At 41.5% G+C, this 20,416-nt stretch overlaps 1 protein-coding gene across 1 annotated transcript in view; it reads left to right on the top strand.

The window, feature by feature from the left end:
• pde11a (phosphodiesterase 11a) overlaps positions 1-20,416 on the top strand; it is a 54,010-nt gene that overhangs the window by 5,658 nt on the left and 27,936 nt on the right. Inside the window, exons 3-7 of the mRNA XM_015966448.3 lie at positions 9,439-9,528; positions 11,400-11,540; positions 11,660-11,724; positions 12,866-12,998; positions 13,696-13,771. Of these exons, the coding sequence (XP_015821934.1) occupies positions 9,439-9,528; positions 11,400-11,540; positions 11,660-11,724; positions 12,866-12,998; positions 13,696-13,771 (505 nt within the window). The remainder of the gene's footprint in view (positions 1-9,438; positions 9,529-11,399; positions 11,541-11,659; positions 11,725-12,865; positions 12,999-13,695; positions 13,772-20,416) is intronic.

Genomic DNA, 20,416 nt, shown 5'->3' with positions numbered 1-20,416 from the left:
TGCAGCTCAGCTTTTATATGAAATATAATAATAATAACAGATTATAAATCATCAAGCGGCAGAAGGAGATCTCATTAGAGGCTTAAATGTACCTTGATGAAAACCAATCTGTGCCTAAACTTTGGACATTTGTTTCACGTTGCATCGCTGCTCTGAAATCCCACACTGCCTTAATTGTGTTCTTCAGGTCTGCAGAGCAGAGAGGAGTTTAAATGATGGTTCCACTCATTGTAATTGCAGTGTCTAATTTCTGTGGAGGACTCTAGCTGTGTCAGTTACATCTATCAAGTGACCAAACGCTTCCATCCACCTCTACTTTTTGCTTTATTTGCTATCTTTATGATGGTTTTTCTTTACATTCGTGTATTATTTTCAGGTAAACATGTTCATGGTTCATCTGTAAGATCTGCATTTAGCCTTGAGTTTTATCTGCCGATACAGTTCAACATTAACGCGACTCAATAGCAAACCGTGTTCTCCCCTTGGGCCCGTGCTCCCTCTGGCAGCCAAAGGCCCTGTCAAATTGGTTCAAAGTGATGCAGTAATAACCACTTTCATGCACGTTTCCAATCCTAAGCTGCAGGAGAAGAACAGAGGACATGATTTCTGCTCCGAGCCACGCGTTTTTCAGACATTTTAGTAGAAAATCGCCTATTAAGGTTCATACAGAGCCTCATATTGAACATGTTCCATGAAACCAACACTAAATATCACAAAATTCCTCTGAAATCAAAAGGTAAATGATAGTTATGTGCAAAGTTGAGCGACTCTACATTCACTTGCAAATTGCTGCAATTTGAAGAGTTGATTCTACAGAGTATCAGGTAATAATTAGCACAAAGTATTAATTATTATGATGTGAATAGACCCATTCTCTGCATTCAAGATGCGTGACCTTCTGAAAGGAAATCTTTGTCTTCGTAAAATGATTCATGGAGTATGTTTCAGAAAATGTGTCTATTCTAGTTTGAGTTGAGTTAAAGTGATTTACACTAGAGGTGCTTTGCTTCAGAAAACTGAAAGTAGAAATTATTTTAACCCTTATATTACCTTTTAATTTTCTAATGTTTCTGGAGTTTGAGCACAAAATAATGCGCATACAACTCTTCCTATAGAAATATTATATAATAATTCATATGTCCCAATTTTTTACATGAATTTTATCCTTATCTTCAGCCCTAACAAAAGATAATAAACAATGAGTGTGTTTCTGAGATTTAACCCCTTTATAACCAGTTTTATGATCAATACTAGAATTGTGAAAATATGAAAAAAAAAAATTTATAAATGTTTTGTGTTTTATGTTCAGATTACTTTTTTGGGGGTTAAACTGTCCCAGCCTTGGAGTGTCACAAATAAGCATAAAATTAGTTTTTGCTTCCTTTATAGTTTAGGTGTAATTTCATGTTTTCTGAAAAAGTCACAATTTTATTTTTGGTGCACAAAAAATGCAGACACAATACATCCTCATATAATATTTCATAACTCCCCATTTTTTACATGAATTTTGTCCTTGGCTTCAGTCCTCACAAAATATAATAAAATATTTGTGCGTTCCTGAGATTTAACCCATTTATTTACCCCTTTATTGTCAGGTGCATGATCATAACCAGAAATGTAAACAAGTGAAAAAATATTAACATTTTTTGTGTATTATGTCGAGATGATTTGTTTTATGGGCGAATTTTAAACACATTGGAGTGTCATAAATGATCATAAAAATATTTTCATAGAATTTTTTTATTTGAATGCAGCATTAGTTATTTCCCCGGTATACGTAAGAAAAATGCGCAATCTAGTGGAAAACATAAAAAACTCAAATTTGAGTCTGCAACTGCCCTGGGAGCCCAGACAGAATAATAATTATATATATATATATATATATATATATATATGATAATATTTAGGCTTACTAGAAAAAAATGATTTACATGTGAGTCAATGGCGCAAAAAATGTATTAAGGGCGGTAACGCTACAAAATGATTTCAGCGTTACATTAAATGGAGTAGGGGAATTTTTTATTAGATTTTTTATATTTCCCCCCAAAATACACATTCTCCCCCAAAAAGATACATTGCAGTAGCATAGCCAAAATTAACCACAAAAATGCGTCTGTCTGCACAAAAAAATGCACTTAGGACATATAAGGGTTAAATAAATACAGGTGCACTAGTCTACCATCCAAAAAACCCTAAACGAATGACAATTTGCATTTGTAGATAATTCTTGAATGAATGAAAAAAGTGTAATAAACCATGAGTATTGGCAATATTTACCAAAGTGAAATAAAAAGTGTGAAACCTGCATTGTTCAAAATCCCATTATAGATAGTCTATAGATCTTTTGTATGAAGCTTACGGAAGTTAATTATGTGTTTTTTTGTAAACACTTTTCCTGTGAGATCTTTGATTGAACCTTACATATGATTTCACTGATTTCTGGGTGTCTTAGGTAAATGTGTCAGATGATAGACAGTGGCGCCCTCAGAAAATTTTTAAGGGGGGGCAAGTGAAAATTTTGGGGTGGCACTACAAATTGGTCCCCGTGGTAAATCTGGGATATTTTAGCTTGTAGCTGTGAGTTGCTCCTTCATTCTTTTCAGTATACTGGTTGTGCAGTTCACCAGGCTAAAGACCAAAGGTGACAAATCATTTGCTGCTGTGGCCCCCAGACTCTGGACCTCGCTCCCCCTGAGCCTGAGATCAGTGGACTCAGTGGTCTCCTTTAAAAAGCAGCTGAAAACTCACTTGTTCAAGCTGGACTTTGTGTGACCTTCATCACCCTCTCATTCTGCCTTTTCCGGGATCCACTGATTTCCCTCTTTCCTTTTCTCTCTCCCTTTCCTTTCTTTTTAATCACAATTTTCCTTTCTTTCTTTCTTTCTTTCTTTCTTTCTTTCTTTCTTTCTTTCTTTCTTTCTTTCTTTCTTTCTTTCTTTCTTTCTTTCTTATTAAAACAAAATGCTTTTGTATCCAACACATTCACCTCAAACTTTAGAAACAAACATAAAAAAAGGCAAACATTTATTTATTGCAGTAAAAGGTACAGCCCCATTAGTCATTATCACACATTGTGAAATGACGTCTCTGCATTTGACCCAGAGTGGTGGGCTCTAGTGGTGCCCCCAAGGGGGGCTGTCCACACCCAGGGAAGATCAGTATTCTTTAATAAATCATATGAATATTTTTTTAAAATGAAAATGACTAGAGGAGCATTTATCGCAACAGGGCTACACTTTCCCAGAGTTACCATGAGGTGCCACCCCAAAATTTTCTCTGGCCCCATGGCCACCCCTATGAAAGTTTTCTGGGGGCACCACTTACCTTCAGCAGTGGCAGTGGGAACAATTTGATAGTTTAACCCCCCAATCCAACCCCCTAAAGCTGAGTGTCAAGCGGGGAGACATTGGGTCCCATTTTTAAAGTCTTTGGTATGACTCAAACCCGATCTCTCAGTCCCAGGGCGGACACTCTACCGCTATTTGGCATGTTTCCACTTCACCGGGCTGGCCCACCAACAGAGTACCTGAATAGGTGTAGATACTTGGAAAGCCCAGCAGAGTCGCTGAGTGGAATTCATGCTGACTGGTTGTAACTCAGTAAATGACATCAGAAGATGTCAATCAAAAGAACCAGCAATAGTAAAATGAGAGGAGTTGCTTATGAAGCGGAATGGAAGCACAAGCGTATAAGCACCATTCACACACTTCAGTCTGCATTGATTGAGAGCAACAACCCCTTAGGCCAGGAATATACTTCCTTTTTAACGACGTGCTCGGGGGTTTAAAACCTCACATAACTTGCATTGATTTGAAGTGTAAATTGTGTGCGACCCTTAAAATTAATGCAGCGCGCTCAGAAGCTGCTATAGAAGAGTAACCAGGAGGCGGAGTTGACAAAACAAGCAAGACACACTCATTATGGTCATTCACTGGTTTATAGGCCTTTCATACTATCTACAATACCGCTGCTGTCTTCTTTTTCTGTTGTGATCTCAAAATGAAAAAGTTGTGAATGTCTTCGATTGAAACCATTTTCGTTTTGGTTATACCCCTCAAACCCAGCATTCTAACTGGTCTGAGTCTGCCTTGGGTGTGCCACTGATTATAGAACCAGAGATAATCCGACACCTGTAAAGCTATCACCTTGTATTTGATTCACTTAGGAAATGTTAAAGTTAAAGTCCCATTAGTCATGGCCCAATGAATAAATTCTTCTTCGCATTTGACCCTACCCTGTTATGATTGCTTATAATATTTAGAATTTCAGACTCTTTGTCAACACAGAAATATATTCAGATAAAATCAGTCTTAAAAACAGGAAGTTTTTATCTTGTTTATGACTTTAGAAATAACTTTACAATCAACTAAATGAATGAAAACAAATTAACGTTTTTCTATCCCAGTTTCAATCAATCAACGAATCAATCAGTTTTGTTCTTGTATTTATTCACGGACCGAAGCACTGTGAAAACACTAAAGCAGCAAAAAGGATCTCAGAAGCCTGACAGGTCCAAAATAGTAGTAATACAAACTTATAATGTTATTTATTAAATTCATGTTAGTCATCATTGACTTTGTCCTGCATAAGCTGTTTTCGTTTTTGGCTGAATCAGCCTTCGCGTTTTGGAATTTGAACCTGACTTTTTTTTCACGAGAGCTTCTAGTCCTGGCTAAAACAGCGTTGGCTTTGCCTAACCAGTGAAACGAATATGGTAGCCCCAGCTCTGCAAGTCACCTAGTTATTCACACGGAGAGCTGGAGAAATAGTGTTGGCTGTGTAATTTCCCTTGACTTGATTCATAAAAAATACCACTGGTGGAAAAGCAAGTCATTGAGGTTACAGGAACTGACTGTCCCTGAGGCTTCGGCCAGTTGTTTTCCTTCCTATTTTTTTATTTATTTTATTAAACCAATTTTTACTGGTCAGTTTGGAGGTCTCTAGGCAAAAGAACAAAGTATTGTTTATAATGTGACTTTGTGTAACAGGCTGCCTGATTGGATGTAATTAGAAAGAGCAGGCCTCTTCTGGATCCCTAAAGTCCTGCTTGCTAATGAATCTGCTCCTGCTGGGGGGGGGGGGTATTGATGGCCATAGTCTTTCTGAGAGATTATTATTAGAGAATTCCTTTGGACAGCTGAAATAACACCATGTGCACATTATTTCTCAGCACCATTCATGCAGTTATGAAAACCAAAACAATCGCATCGGTACTAATTAAAATGTATGTTAGAAGAGATACTTTTCTCATAAAGACATAAATAAATAAAGAACACAAAGGCTTGGGATAGATGAAAATGTAAATGAAAGAAAAAGCGATGTGGCCACAAGGTTCAGGGGTCAGGAGTGCTGGTATTTATTTGTGATAAACTTTTCCAAAGTTGAGGGGAGAAACTCTTATTTCGGCTACGTTGGGTTATTAACCCTTTAAAGCCTGAAATATGCAGGGGCTGGGATTCAATGTGGTAAATGGCTTGTATTTGATATAGTGCCTTCTACAGTCCAGGAACCCCCAAGGAGCTTTACAACACAATCAGTCATTCGCCCATCCACACACATTCACACACTGGTGGGGATGAGCTATGACGTAGCTACAGCTGCCCTGGGGCGCACTGAAAGAGGTGAGGCTGCCGAGCACTGGCACCACCATCCCTCCGACCACCACCAGCAGGCAAGGGAGGTTAAGTGTCTTGCCCAAGGACACAATGACATTGTGGCAACCTTCCGATTACGTAATATGAATATATATACTGCAAATGTATTCAAAACATGAGTAAAGTTGACCTTTAAATACTTGCTTTTACAACTGAGCAGTGCACAGAGTTCAGATGAGCGTTGGTTAAAGTCACAGTTGTTATTACTGACAATTTAGAATGCAAATAAGGCAGAAAACATCAAGATGCCACCACAAAAATCAGCCCCCAAAAATCGACAGCAAATATCAGTCCTGACTTCTGCATATCGTTATCGGCAATAGAAAACCCATATCAGTCCATCTTTTGGTTACAGATCTCCAGCAAGACCCCAGCATGCTCAATTATATGTTTAATTTATTATGTTAATCTAATACACATGTTTGTAACCTGTGCAACAAAGCTGGGGAACATGGATAAAACCTACACTCGAATGACAGATGTCATTATTAAGCATTAAGAAGTGACACTTTTGAAAATTAAGTTTAATTTGCAATGCGGCTTCTCAATGGCTGAAGGATGTGAGTTTTTTTAAGAAATGTTCTTTGTCATATTAAATCAAGAAAGAAGAAATCTAGTTTGACTCCAAGCTAATAAGACTGATTGAATTTCCATCATTAGGCCACACGATAATTTACTGTTTGTGAGGAAAATATGACTGAAAACAGGAATTCATATTAGCTCAAGTCACAGTGGGTCCAGGCCACTCAGTCAAATGGCTAAATGTCAGTACAATTGATGTACTTGTCCGAGCAAGTAGTGATGTCAATGAAGGGCCATTTCCTGTCAACACTACACAGAGTATCACCCTGTTATTCAGACACCTTTAATCATTTTGAATGTACTGGGTGGCTTTCTAAAGCAACATTTTTTCATTTAACATATTTAACCAAGTCTTTTCTTCATAAAAGGATACTATGCAACTTTTTCACATTTTAAAATGCTTTTCTTGAGCCCGTATGTGCTAATATGACCCTTTACAGGGATAAGGAAATGTCCCACAGACCCCTACCGCCCTCTGTGGCCAGAATTTTGCATTTGCCGGTGTCGGTACGGGATCTGCTCGGGTGCATGATCCGCTCGGGGTCCTTCGACTGCCGATGACGTCAAAGTAGTTGATTGGCTGAACATGAAGCTTACGGAAGTTACATTATCACGTTATGATTTTGGTCAGAACAAATTTGCGGTCGTAGTCCTGTAGTCCATAAATTAACACTTTTTGGAGAAAAAATGTTAAACGGTGACCATCAAAAGCTCTTGATGTTGATGAAACGGGACAAAATAAAATATAAGAACTATATTAAAACACACCAAGCAACATTTTGAATCAAAGAATGTATTTACATAACAACTAAGGATATATACAGACGACCTCCACGTTAATACAAACAGATATGGCTTCACATATAAGAACTGTTCTCTTTTTTGTCAGTCCGATGTTGGTTTTATGCAGTTTCACATTCTTTACAGAACAAAGATAATATGGTGTTTTATTAACAAATTACAATTATAAAGAAAACATTTAGGTGTTAACAAACAAGAATTTATTAGCAAAACTGCTGATGTCTTTCCAAAATGTATGTGTGAAAGCCGAGTAGATTCGCAGTACTGTTACGTCATCAGCGGGCGCTGGACCCTGAGCCGATCTGGCACCCGAGCAGATCCTGTGCCGACACCGGTCCGGTCCCTGCTGGTGGAGGGAGCTGTGGAGAGGAGGAGTGGAGCTGACATGGTGGAGCTGGAATCCTGCATGTTTTAGATCATGAACACAGCTGAATTGTTTGATTTAGTGATGAATCACTCCTGTTAACATTAATAAAGGCTAAGGAGATCTTTAGATTATGGTGTTAAAAAGACGAAAGCACAGCAAGAAGATTTATTTCATTTTCACTTTAACCACAGATAATTAATAATGGACACTAGGGTGTGCTAAAAGCAAGTAAAACTGCAAAGTGGGCCTTTAACTATAAAACAATCTTTATATTGATTCATTGTTTTGCCTAAAATGTTAACGCTGCTCTGGTGGACAAAAATGAAGCTGAAATGAGGTTTTGTAGAAAGGTAATGAAAAAAATCCTTTGTTTTTTTAGGTAGCTCTTTGAACAGCTTTAGTTTGGAAAAACAAAGCTAGATTGACAAGCTAATGGCTAGGTCCAAAGATATTTTGATTTGCTACAGTCACAAAGAAATAGCTGTTGACTTTAGTATGAATGAATGACTTGTTATAATTGCTTTCAGCAGGAAAAAAGCTCTGGCACCCCTGTTTTTGGAAGCAGAAGTGAGTTGGAGGAGTGGGGGTGGAAAACAACGAGATTTTCAGTCTTACGCATTATTTTTCATTATATGGGGACATTTAGCCTCTGCTTAACTAACAGCCAGAAATGGGAATTATGGCATCAACAAGTCATCTCCATGCCATGTTTTTGTTCTGCTCAGCAACTGAAGCTGGTTCATTCACTGTGCTGATTGAAATCACCTGGTTTAGTTGCTGAGCTGAATGGCATGGAGATGACTTGTTGATGCTGCAATTTCCCATCTCTGCTAACAGCAACTCAAATCTTCAGATGCTTAGGTCCAGTTTTCTTTATTGAGTAAAAATGCAACTTTGATGTTTTATCTCCACAAATAACACAAGCCTGAATATGTTCTGCCATGTTGTGGAATTGCTAATGCTAACAGTTAGCTTATACTAGCCGAGCCGTGCTCTGTTTTCTCCTCGCTGCAGAAGTCGCAGGACAAGATGAGTGAGTCCAAAGCAAAATTTTCCTGTGGCGTAGATCTGTGTTAGAATAGAAATTTAGACAAGCCATAGCAGTAAAACATTTTGTTCTGCAGGTCGGTCTAGCCATGGGCCATTGTAACCTCGGCAGGTCTACCACTGGCCTGAACAGTTTTGGGTCTAGCCAATCACAGCGCTCGATGTTTGTAGACAGACACTGGGCAGGCTTTGCACCAGAGTTGTGACAGAAAAAAACTACAAAGATGGCGTCAGCTCAGGAACGGTGCTCATTTGAAACAGCTTTGGCATCAACTTTGGATGATTTAGACTTGGGCTTTTCTTTGAGACATGAGCAGGTAGAGGTAGTTAAGTACTTAATTTAAAGAAGTAGGCACTTGCTTCTTCTTCTTCGATGGTGAATGGCACACTGCCCCATTGACTGACTGACATAGCGATGAAAATGTGTCTTTGTTTGTTGCTCTGATGTCCGATTACATCTTGAGGCAGTTTGAAAGACAACAGACTGGACCCCACAACTGAGCTCCTTCTGTGGGTCATGGCCAAACTAAATATTCACACAAGGGCATGCCAGGCTAGAGCTGTGGTTATTTTGATGACCCACTCGTTTTCCCGTCTGTGGCTACTGGAGGCAATGGGAGTTGAAGGAAATTTTCTCCTTTTAACATTCATGTGAAACTTTCACTTTCATATTGCATTCTTATTTTGGTGGAAACGTTGTGATATTCCTGCATGAGGAGCGCCCCAGGCTTTTGCAGAACTACCACAGCTGACCGTTGCTGCTAACTGGACTCAGTAACAATTTGAATGAACTAAAATGATGTTTTTATTAGAGTTGTTTAAAACCAAATTAGTACACTTCTTAACCATAAAGTTATTGCTCTGGTCAAAATAAAATATTTTTTTCTCAAAACTGAGGTTGTTCAAAGAGCTAGTGTCCACATCAAGTGATTTACTGATTTATCAAGCATTTTATACATTAAATACAAGTTCTCAATGTGTCTACAGGTTCTGCAGATGTATCTGCCCTTCTGTGGCATTGCCATCTCCAACGCTCTACTCTTTGCTGCCTCAAGGAAGGAGTACGACAGGAGTCGGGTAAGGGCTAACGGGGATAACGACCCCCTCGTTTATAGTTTCATCTCAGCTCCCCCTCCAGCTGCTGACTCCAAGGCTGTGTATTGATCAGGTGCAGCCCACTTGCTGCTGCTGCTGCTGCTGCAGTGGAAACAACAGAGCAGCATGCAGACTTGCATGTGCACTTTCTTGAGATCTGTAAAAAGAGGAGGGGGGATTGGTCATGATCTAAATCTGGGCGGGGACGTGAAGAGATGCACTAATTCATGTCATACACTAGCTGCGTTTTCATGTGGCAAATTTCCTCAATCCGATTGAAATCTTGGTTGATCGGAATTTCCGAATCTCTGTTCACATGGACACGAACTGAAATGATCCGATCATGCCGTGCGTACATATGCACCAAGCATTTAATCCGATTAAATAGGTTGAGCATGCGCAGAGTTGCCTTTCACGAAAGAAAAATTGTAAACAAACGCCATGAAACGAAAAGAAAAATGTAAAAACAGAAATAACTATTCTTCCTGCTTTCCTGATCCATTTATTCAATTTAATATTTTTATTTAGCTCATAGAAGTTACGTTTTCTTCAGTGAATAACTGCAGATATATGCTTTGCTGCATTTTATTGTTGATTAAAATAAGGGAGGGTTATGTCTCTGCCTCTTGATCAGCTGGTCCGCAGGTCTGAATTGACAGCTGTTGCGCTGCGGCAGAGCGGGGACGGGGTGCGTGTGTGTGTGGGGGGGGGGGGGTAGCCTCATGTTTTATTACTGAGCTCTGTTGTGGCTTATTATTAATAACATGTGACGATCAGCTGAAACTGTTGAGAAAAATCTGTTCAAACAAAATAACAGAAGATGTTCAGAAAGTTTAGAAGCCTGTGTTCATCATTAACGAACCGCATCTCAGGTCATCTGCGTTTACGTGCTTTTAACGAACACGGACTTTACTGTCGTCCAGAGTATTTAACCGAGGACGTTTTCCTACCCAACATCAGCCTCCAATCAGGTCTGTAAAACCCAGATTATCCTGTGTTCTTTACAAGTGTGTCTCCATCACCTGCTGCAGAAGCTGCTGTGTTCAAAGCTGACAGAAACGGGGATCCGTGCGCTGCAACCCCCGCGATAAACCTACGTATTTCCAGTAAAGATTTGAACATCTTTGTCGAATGATTTGTGCAATAATCAGATTTTTATTTTACTTCCACAAAATGCAAGTTCTGAATTAAATATTACTGAAACGGGACGGCTTGTTGTCGGATTTAAAAGCCGCCGCTCGTTAATTACACCGTCATTTTTGAAGTCAGGCAGTCCAAATGACAGCGGAGAGGCCCGCTGGCTGTTGCACACATGCGCAGTGGGCATTATTTTACCCCAACAATCCGAATGGCTGTGTACATGCACGTCAATCGGAATGAAGAACGGAATAAACCACCTCTCTCAATCGGATTGAAATTTCAATCCGATCGGGCCGAATCGGATCAGAATATTCTGATTGACATGTTTACATGCAGAATTTTCAATCTGAATGGGCATTCAATCCGATTAAATATGCGCATGTAAACGTGGCTAGTGATATGCAGTAGAACAGAGCATAATAAGAACACAGTTCTGTGAGTAGAGGAGAAAAATGAAGAGTGGCCCCTTTACACTGTATGGTTTTTATGTGCCTGTGCATTAAAATGGATCGGCGCTGCCTTAGATGAATGGTCTCATTTAGTTTTATTGGGGGAAGTAATCGTGTTATATCGTCCGGTTGGTTTATGGTGTAAGGATGATGATAATGATTGGGTTCCAACAGCTGAGCAAAGCACAACACATTTATTTAAAAGCTTCTCACTTTCACCTGCACACAATTGATTTATTCAGAGTGTTTTCCTGTGTCGTTCAGGCCCTCCTGGAGGTTGTCAATGATTTGTTTGAGGAGCAAACTGACCTGGAGAAGATTGTTAGGAAGATCATGCATCGCGCTCAAACGCTGCTTAAATGTGAGCGCTGCTCCGTCCAGCTGCTGGAGGACATCGAGTCACCGGTACTGCTTTTCTCTCTGCTGAGTGAACATCTATCAGTTAGCGTGATTGCACACGCACGGGCCCATTCTTCACAATTTGCATCTATTTATATTGATGTCATTCCTTGCACCTGTTTTAGGTGGTCAAGTTTACAAAGTCATTTGAGCTGCTGTCCCCTAAATGCAGCGCAGACACTGAAAACAGGTACCGCTTTTCATTTCTGCCTTTCTCTTCTCTCAGGAATCATCTTCTAAGCCCATTTTTGAATCTGTAAGATGTAAATAAAAGACTATAGAATCATTTAAAATGGACTATTTGATAGTAATATGAGGATAATTTGGTGTATCTGAATGGCAGACACACTGTTAAAGCCCTGTGTGATTTGGTTAAGCTGCTTTTCTTTCCTGCTACTGGCATGGCTGAGCGGAGAAGAACAGGCTTAATACTGTGTGGGATGTTTATGGATGAAAACAACCCTGAAAGGGAGACAAATGACTCCTCACACTCGCCCTTGCACACTTTGTCATAACTGATATGCACTTTAAGGCAGCACAATTAAAAAAAATGTACAAGAAAATAAAAACATTGATAAATAAGTAGCCGCTGCTGGCTTTTCTGATGCTTCAAAGCCCTGGATCTCTGGGATTGTCAGCATGAAGGTTCACGTATGAATAACGAGGGCGGCGGAGCCTTCTGTAATTGAGTAAGTAAATTTGGCGTCAAAAGGTGCATGAAGGCACTAAGGGAACGACAACACTGAGACAAGAAAGCAAGAGTTAATGGTTTATTCAGTACTGCACCGTGTGCTGCATCACTGGATCAAAATGATTCAAAGGATTTGACATCAGTGTGTTTCTATCTTTATTCTTGAAAGATAAAATTAGTTTCACACACACACACACACACACACACACACACTCACACACACACACACACACACACACACACACACACACACACACACACACACACACACACACACACACACAGAGAGTTTGAAGGTAAAACTATGTGAAGCCCCCTCTTTTTCTCAAATAAACAGGGCTAGGAAGTGTAAGCAGTGATGCAGGTGCTTCTGTGGCAGAGCGTGGGCGTTTGGCAATGAGGGAGACAATCACACAATTAACTTTTCATTACATCATAAGCTGCAAAAGACGTTTTCTGACATCTACTGCATGAGATGTTCATTAACAACAAGCTGGGGTAGCAAAAAAGATCTCAAATCTGAAAGATGAATAATTGAATTTTAACATTATACAGTGACTTTTAAGCTGCAGGAGAGAGTTAAAATGTACTTTTTGTTTTTAAATCACGTTTTTTCCCAACTTGATTTCTTACCTTATAGTTTTAAAGACAGCATGGAAAAGTCCTCTTACTCAGACTGGCTGATCAACAACAGCATCGCAGAGTTGGTGGCGTCCACAGGGCTCCCCGTCAACATCAGTGATGCCTACCAGGATCCTCGCTTTGACGCTGAGGTAATAAATCACACCTGGTCTCATCCAAGAGTCTTTTTAATACCCTCAGCAATTCGTGTCGAGCAGCAAGGAGCAACAATTAGAAAAGGTCAACTTCTTAGGTAACAACAGTTAAAAAGTGCAAGCTCATTCATAGTAAGAAGAGTCACTGCTTCTGTTATCCTGCAGGTTATATATTTTTATATGAGAAGAGTCATAAAGATTATCCTCCTGCTTAAAGGGGACATATTATGCAAAACTTAACTTTTCCGTCCTTTAGTGCTGCCTCTAAACACTCCAAATGTAAAAAAAAAACCTGTAATACAAGCCGTTTCAAAAAGTCCCTGTTTGTGACATCACAAACGGGTTAATTAGAATAGTGACACCTCTCATGTGCAAGAGAGAACTGCTGCTGGAAAAGCAGCAGATCTCATTCTGGAAGGTACTGAAATGTCAAAAATCTAATTCTTTATGTCAAAAGGATTGTTTTTTCAAAGAACTTCATAAACATGTTTTTTATAGAACATAGCACTATTTTAACTTAAAAACATCACGAGATGTCCCTTTTAAGCATAGAATTTTGAAATCTAAATGCTTCACAGAAAATGTAAAAAAAAAACATTTTTAAATAAGTCTGAAATGCATCGGTTTTCTGCTACAATAATATAGCAACAATGTTTAGAGAGTTTATTTTGCACCTTTTCTTCCGCTTTTCCAGGCAGACCAGTTCTCGGACTTCCACATCCGCTCTGTGCTTTGTGTTCCTATATGGAACAGCAACCACCAAATTATTGGTGAGTTTGCTGTTTTCAAAATACATTCTGCATGCTCGCAAAAAGTTACAAAACAATCAGAATGTAGAAATGATAATCCGGTGTGATGCCGCTGTTATGTTATGAAACAAAGCTGAAAACCTTGCAGCTGAGTGCTACTGCAGTCCCTGAATAGTCCTGTAAATAAAAACATTGTTGTTGTCTTTTTGGTTTTGCACAAACTTGTGCCATTCTCCTAATGAGAAATACTCGCTTGTGAAACAGGAAAGAGAAAAAATCGCTCCCACAAATTGAGTCTAAAATGTGATTTTACAGATAATTATGTAGCGTTTAGTGCAGTAATTGAACTTGTGGGACTAAATCAAACAGGAAAACAGCCTACACACTTTTGGCTGCATGTTGCGTTCATGATACAGCTAATTACTTGGCGCACACAGAAGCAGTAGGCATGCACTTTGCTACATGAAGCAAACAACAGAGTGAAAGGAAAGCATGTGTTGATCTGAGATTGTGATCCGTGCTGTGCTGCACCGTCACACCACACGTAGAGGAAGAGTTTCCCTCCTTCTCCTGCCAGTATGCGCTTTGTGTTTGTGGATCAGCCGCGAGCTAAAAGCAAAATGACATCGATAAACGATTGGTCCGTTCGTCTGGAGTTTTTGGTGCTGCATGTTGCAGCTCAGAGCAGGGATGGCTCCTCCTCTCGATTTGCTGAGATCTGATGCAAGGAAGTCATTAGCTTTATTTGAGTGCAAAGCAATCAACAAATCTGCTGCAGATGGTTGGTTAAGACCTGGGTGCGTCTTTGCGTAGGTGTCAGTGGATTTGTCAGAGACAGAGGAGAGGGAAAGAGGATGAGGAAGAGAAAGAGTGAGGGGAGAAAGAAATGTAGTGCGTGGGAGGCACCTGAGGATGTTGAGTGAAAAAAATCATTACACAAACAAAGCAGCAAAGATGAAATTCTCAAGCGAAGGAAACATTCAAGTAGAACATTTATGTCCTCATGTCAATGTAACGTCTCTTATATAACGTTTAAAATCAAAATTCAAATATGGCATTTTATTCTGAAATTAGCAGCTGGAATAGTTATTTTTTAAATATATTATTATATATTGAATATGATTTCATAAAACTCTCCACAAGTTACAGCATGAAGATTTTAATAAAAATGGAGATTTTTTTAACGTAAGTTTTTGATCAATCAAAAATCTATTATTTCCACAGTTTGGTTCTGACAACAGACTTTTATGTGAGGTGTTTTTAAGTGTTGAACCAAGAATAGTTAAATAGCCAAAATGTTTCCACCTGAAGGAGCTTGTAGGCAAATTTAGAAAATTGCGAGACTTGGTGGAAACACAACTGGTAAAATTTTCTTTGAAATTTCTGTTGACGTTCTAGGGTCTGTTTTTGGGTTTTGTTTTGTGAGGTTGCTTTTAGTTGAATATATATATATTTATCAGGCACCGAGTCAGCATTTCAAAGTCAAGAAAGACATCTTTTGTTGCTTTGACTTATGTTCAAAATCCCCCCTTGAACCTAAATAAAATTTCGGCTTACTGCATGCTTGTTGTAATTATTGTTTACGGTATGTCTTGATAAACAGCCCCTGTAGGAGGATGACTTTGGTTTGATATACTGTAAGTCTGGGTTAAAAGGGCTGTGCTGGCTACAGGTCTGATTTTGTGAAGCTACGCAAAATTTGACGCCACGTCTCCTTAGATCTCCTTCATTGAATAAAAAAAATAAATAAATAAAACTCCACCTAATGACTTGAATCAGTGTAGAAAGTATTATTTTAAATATCTTTTTCACTGAGAAGATGTGTAATACTTGTTATTTTTGAAATATGATCAGTCACTCTGAACGCTGAACTTGAAAATAGTCTTTAGCCCCTATCGCCATCATCCGCCAAAAACAATTAGACTAGGAAATGATTGGGTCAGGAAAAGCTATACTAAAAAAGATCAACATCACATTGTAAAATTAGGACTCACCCAGCTTTGCTCATATCCACAGATGGCTGTAGGAATTTGGCGGCCAATAGCAGAGCACATCTCAGCTAGTCAAGCTAACCATTAGCATTAGCAACTCCGCAACATGTTCAAGCTTGAGTTATTCGTGGCGATAAGACATCAACTTAACATTTTTTACTCAAGAAAGAAGAGAAAACAAAAGCAGCAGAAGTGTCGCCTTGCTGCTAGCAGATGAGAGACAAGATGTTCATAATAAATATTAATGAGAAGGACTCCAGCTCATGCCATTTTCCAACCCCCACACAACTCCAACTAACTCCTAACTCTTGAAGCAGGAATGCGAGAGCTTTTTTTTCCACAGAAAATTACTCACGAGGCATTCATTTATACCAGAAAAAACAAGTGATTGACTTCTTTAAAGGAATAAAAAATATATGCAGCTTGGGGTGGCTGATGTAGTATGCCAAAAAGTGTGGGCCATCTCTGACTTGCTTCCCAGTGCAATTTAGTAACATTGTAATTGCTGCTGAGAAACAGTTTGTTGCCCAATCTGCTAATGCTAGCCCGAGCTACAGCTAATACTAGCTTGAGTTACTGCTGATGCTAGCTTGAGCTACAGCTAAAGCTAACCTGAGCTGCTAATGGTCTTGTTAGAATAAAACAAGTAAAGGGGAATGTTAAAGAACCACTCATGTTCCAGGATGTACTGGAATACCCAAGACTACCAATACAGTGATCCCTCGCTACTTCGCGGTTTGTTTATCGCGGATTCACGACTTCGTGGATTTTTTCTTTGGAGCCTTATTCAAGGGAAATTCGCCGATTCACGGTATTTTTCTATGCGAAATATCAAGAAATTCCTGTTTTTTTCATCAATTTCATCATAAAATGCACTTTTTGTAATAAAACTATAAAAAAACCAATTAAAAAATTTTTTTTCTTGAGTTTTACCCACAAAAAGAGAATGTGATCATACGATAATTCAATATAGTACTGTATGTCAGACTGGTCGGCTGGATTCGGGAGTTGAGCTTGTAGGGAGCGTGGTTTCACAGACGCGGAAGTGAGAGCGTCGGTGAAACGCTGGCTCACGATTTAATCTAGGAAACCCCCGAGCGTTCGAGCGTCAACGAAGTGACACGGAAATGCCGGGCTTTCCAGAAGTAAGTAAGATAACTTACTATGAGCTGATAGTTAGTGGGATGGATCGGTAGGTTGGAAACTCTGATCATGAATCTGAAGAAACGATGACTGAGTGGTGAGCTGGAAAGGCGACTTCCGTTTATAGCCGCGGTTTGTGACGTAGGTGCGACGTGGAGGGAATCCCCGCGAGGGGCATGCTGGGAGTTGTGGTCCATAGTGGAGGCCGGCTAGCTGGAAGAGGCTGGCCTGGGAACTTGGGTTCTGACACTGTACTGTAAATATGGTGTCCCTACTTCGCAGATTTTCACCTATCGCGGCCAGGTCTGGAATGCATCTACCGCGATAAACGAGGGATCACTGTAAATGCTCTATAGAGCTCCAGACGTCACGTGACTCTCAGAGAGTAGACGCCATGTTAGCAGGCAACAAAGGTAAACAAAATGAACGGGATCGGCTTGGATTTTACTCCGTCGCAGTTTACTTCACACTTTAAAACCGAAGAAATAGTTTTAAATCGTCAGTAATTAAATAGACTAAACATCTCCAACCCTTACCATGCCTCTGGGATACTTTTTTAAAACACCAGAAGCTGTTGGAGCGGACCTGGCCAGGGAACGCCTTGGGATTTCCCCAGAGGAGCTGGCCCAAGTGGCTGGGGAGAGGGAAGTCGGGGCCTCTCGACACAGGCTACTGCCCCCACGACCTGACTCCGGATAAGCGGATGAAAATGGATGGATGGACAAATAACAGATTTGCATGTAAGAAGTTTAAATAGAGTGCTGTGCTGTTTGAACGTACAAACAAAATGCCAAGAGAAATCACTAGTCTGATTTTTTTCCGTGAATAAAATAAATCCCGATCCCGATCCCCGGACAAGAAAACTAATTTTTGGGACATGGAATGTCACCTCGCTGCTGGGGAAGGAGCAGGAGCTTGTGGCAGAGGTTGAGCGGTACCGGCTAGATATAGTCGGACTCACCTCCACACATAGCATTGGCTCTGGAACCCAAGTCCTTGAGAGGGGTTGGACACTCTCCTTTGAGAGTGCTCCTTGAGTTGCTCCGGGTGAGAGGCGGAGGGCTGGGGTTGGCTTTTTGTTAGCCCCAAGACTCTCTGCCTGTGTGTTAGGGTTTACCCCGGGGATGAGAGGGTAGCTTCCCTGCGCCTTCGGGTCGGGGAACAGGTCCTGACTGTTGTTTGTGCTTATGGGCCAAATGTCAGTTCAGAGTACCCACCCTTTTTGGAGTCCCTGGGACGAGTGCTAGATAGTGCTCCATCAGGGGACTCCATTGTCCTGCTGGGGGACTTCAATGCTCACGTGGGGAATGACAGCTTGACCTGGAGGGTTGTGATTGGGAGGAACGGCCCGCCTGATCTGAACTCGAGTGGTGTTTCGTTATTGGACTTCTGTGCAAGCCGCAGATTGGCCATAACGAACACCATGTTCGAACATAAGGATGCCCATCGGTACACTTGGTACCAGGGCAGCCTAGGTTGATGATAGACTTTGTAGTCGTATCATCTGACCTGCGGCCGTATGTTTTAGACCCCCGAGTAAAGAGAGGAGTGGAGCTGTCAACTGATCACCACCTGGTGGTGAGTTGGATCAGATGGCAGTGGAAGATGCCGCGTAGACCTGGCAGAACCAAATGCATAGTGAGGGTCTGCTGGGAACGCCTGGCAGAAAAACCTGTCAAGATGGTCTTCAACTCCCACCTCCGGCAGAGCTTTGACCGCGTCCCGAGAGCAGTGGGGGGCATTGACTCCAAGTGGGCCTTGTTCCACTCTGCGATTGTTGAGGCGGCTGTTGCTAGCTGTGGTCGCAAGGTGGCCGGTGCCAGTCATGGTGGCAACCCCCATACCCGCTGTTGGACACCAGAGGTTTGGGGAGCCATCAGGCTGAAGAAGGAGGCCTACAGGGTGTGGCTGGTCTGTGGGTCTCCGGAGGCAGCAGACAGGTACCGGATAGCCAAGCGGGGTGCAGCAGTGGCAGTTGCCGAGGCAAAATCTCGGGCATGGGAGGAGTTTGGTGAGGCCATGGAGAAAGACTATCGATCGGATCCAAAGAGGTTCTGGCAAACTGTCCGGCGCCTCAGGAGAGGAAGGCAGCAACTCGCTCACACTGTTTACAGTGGGGATGGGGAGCTTCTGACGTCAACTGGGGCTACAGTTGGGCGGTGGAAGGAATACTTTGAGGAGCTCCTCAATCCCACCTATGTGCATTCCGAGGAGGAACCAGAGCCGGGGGACCTGGGGATGGACTGTCCAATCTCGGGGGCAGAAGTTGCTGAGGTAGTCAAACAACTACACAGCGGCGGAGCCCCGGTGGGGGATGAAGTGCGTCCTGGGTATCTCAAGGCTATGGATGTTGTAGGGCTGTCATGGTTGACACATGTCTGCAACATTGCGTGGTCATCGGGGGCAGTTCCTGTGGAGTGGCAGACCGGGGTGGTGGTCCCCATCTTTAAGAAGGGTGACCTGAGGGTGTGTTCCAACTATAGGGGATCACACTTCTCAGCCTCCCTGGAAAGGTCTACTCCAAGGTACTGGAGAGGAGGGTCCGATCGATAGTTAAATCTCAGATTGAGGAGCAATGTGGTTTTCGTCCTGGCCGTGGAACTGTGGACCAGCTCTATACCCTTGCAAGGGTGATGGAGGGGGCATGGGAGTTTGCCCAACCAATCCACATGTGTTTTGTGGATTTGGAGAAGGCTTATGACCGTGTCCCCAGGGGCACCCTGTGGGAGACGCTCCAGGAGTTTGGGGTGGGTGTCTTTCTGTTAAGGACCATTCAGTCCCTTTACCAGAGGAGCGTGAGTTTGGTCCGCATAGCCGGAAGTAAGTCGGACCTGTTCCCGGTGAGGGTTGGACTCAGCCAGGGCTGCCCTTTGTCACCGGTTCTGTTCATTATCTTTATGGACAGAATTTCTAGGCACAGCCGTGGTGTGGAGTGTGTCGAGTTTGGTGGCAGGAGAATCTCGTCTCTGCTTTTTGCGGATGATGTGGTCCTCCTAGCTTCATCAAGCTCTGACCTTCAGCTCTTGCTGGGTAGTTTCGCGGCCGAGTGTGAAGCGGCTGTGCTGTTTGAATGTATAAACTGAACACCAAGAGAAATCACTAGTTTGATTTTTTTCCGTGAATAAAATAAAAATGTCAGGCAGAAGCGTCTCAGGATCTGTCTGATGCTGAACCACTCCGCCTGTCGATCTCCCGATCCCTCCTTCAGTCACTCGTGAACAAGACCCCGAGATACTTAAACTCCTCCACTTGAGGTAGAACCTCTCCCCCGACCCAGAGTTGGCAAGCCACCCTTTTCCGGTCGAGAACCGTGGTCTCAGATTTGGAGGTGCTGATCCTCATCCCAGCCGTTCGGTGAGACAGATAATAGCAATCCAAAGTGCTTTTTCTGTGTGATCTGACAATTGATCAACAATTGCTTAAAAATGAAATACAGCTTAGCCAGTTAATTGCTGGGATCATAAAACACGTAAACGGCAGCACTCAGAAATCACGAGGAAACGTTTTACGTGATGTTTACTTGTTGCTATGA

This window comes from Nothobranchius furzeri, chromosome 14 (genome assembly GCF_043380555.1).
Source record: "Nothobranchius furzeri strain GRZ-AD chromosome 14, NfurGRZ-RIMD1, whole genome shotgun sequence".
In the NCBI taxonomy this organism is placed as follows: Eukaryota; Metazoa; Chordata; class Actinopteri; order Cyprinodontiformes; family Nothobranchiidae; genus Nothobranchius; species Nothobranchius furzeri.
The sequence above is the reverse complement of the archived record's forward strand: the minus strand, read 5'-3'. Positions and strand labels throughout refer to the sequence as shown.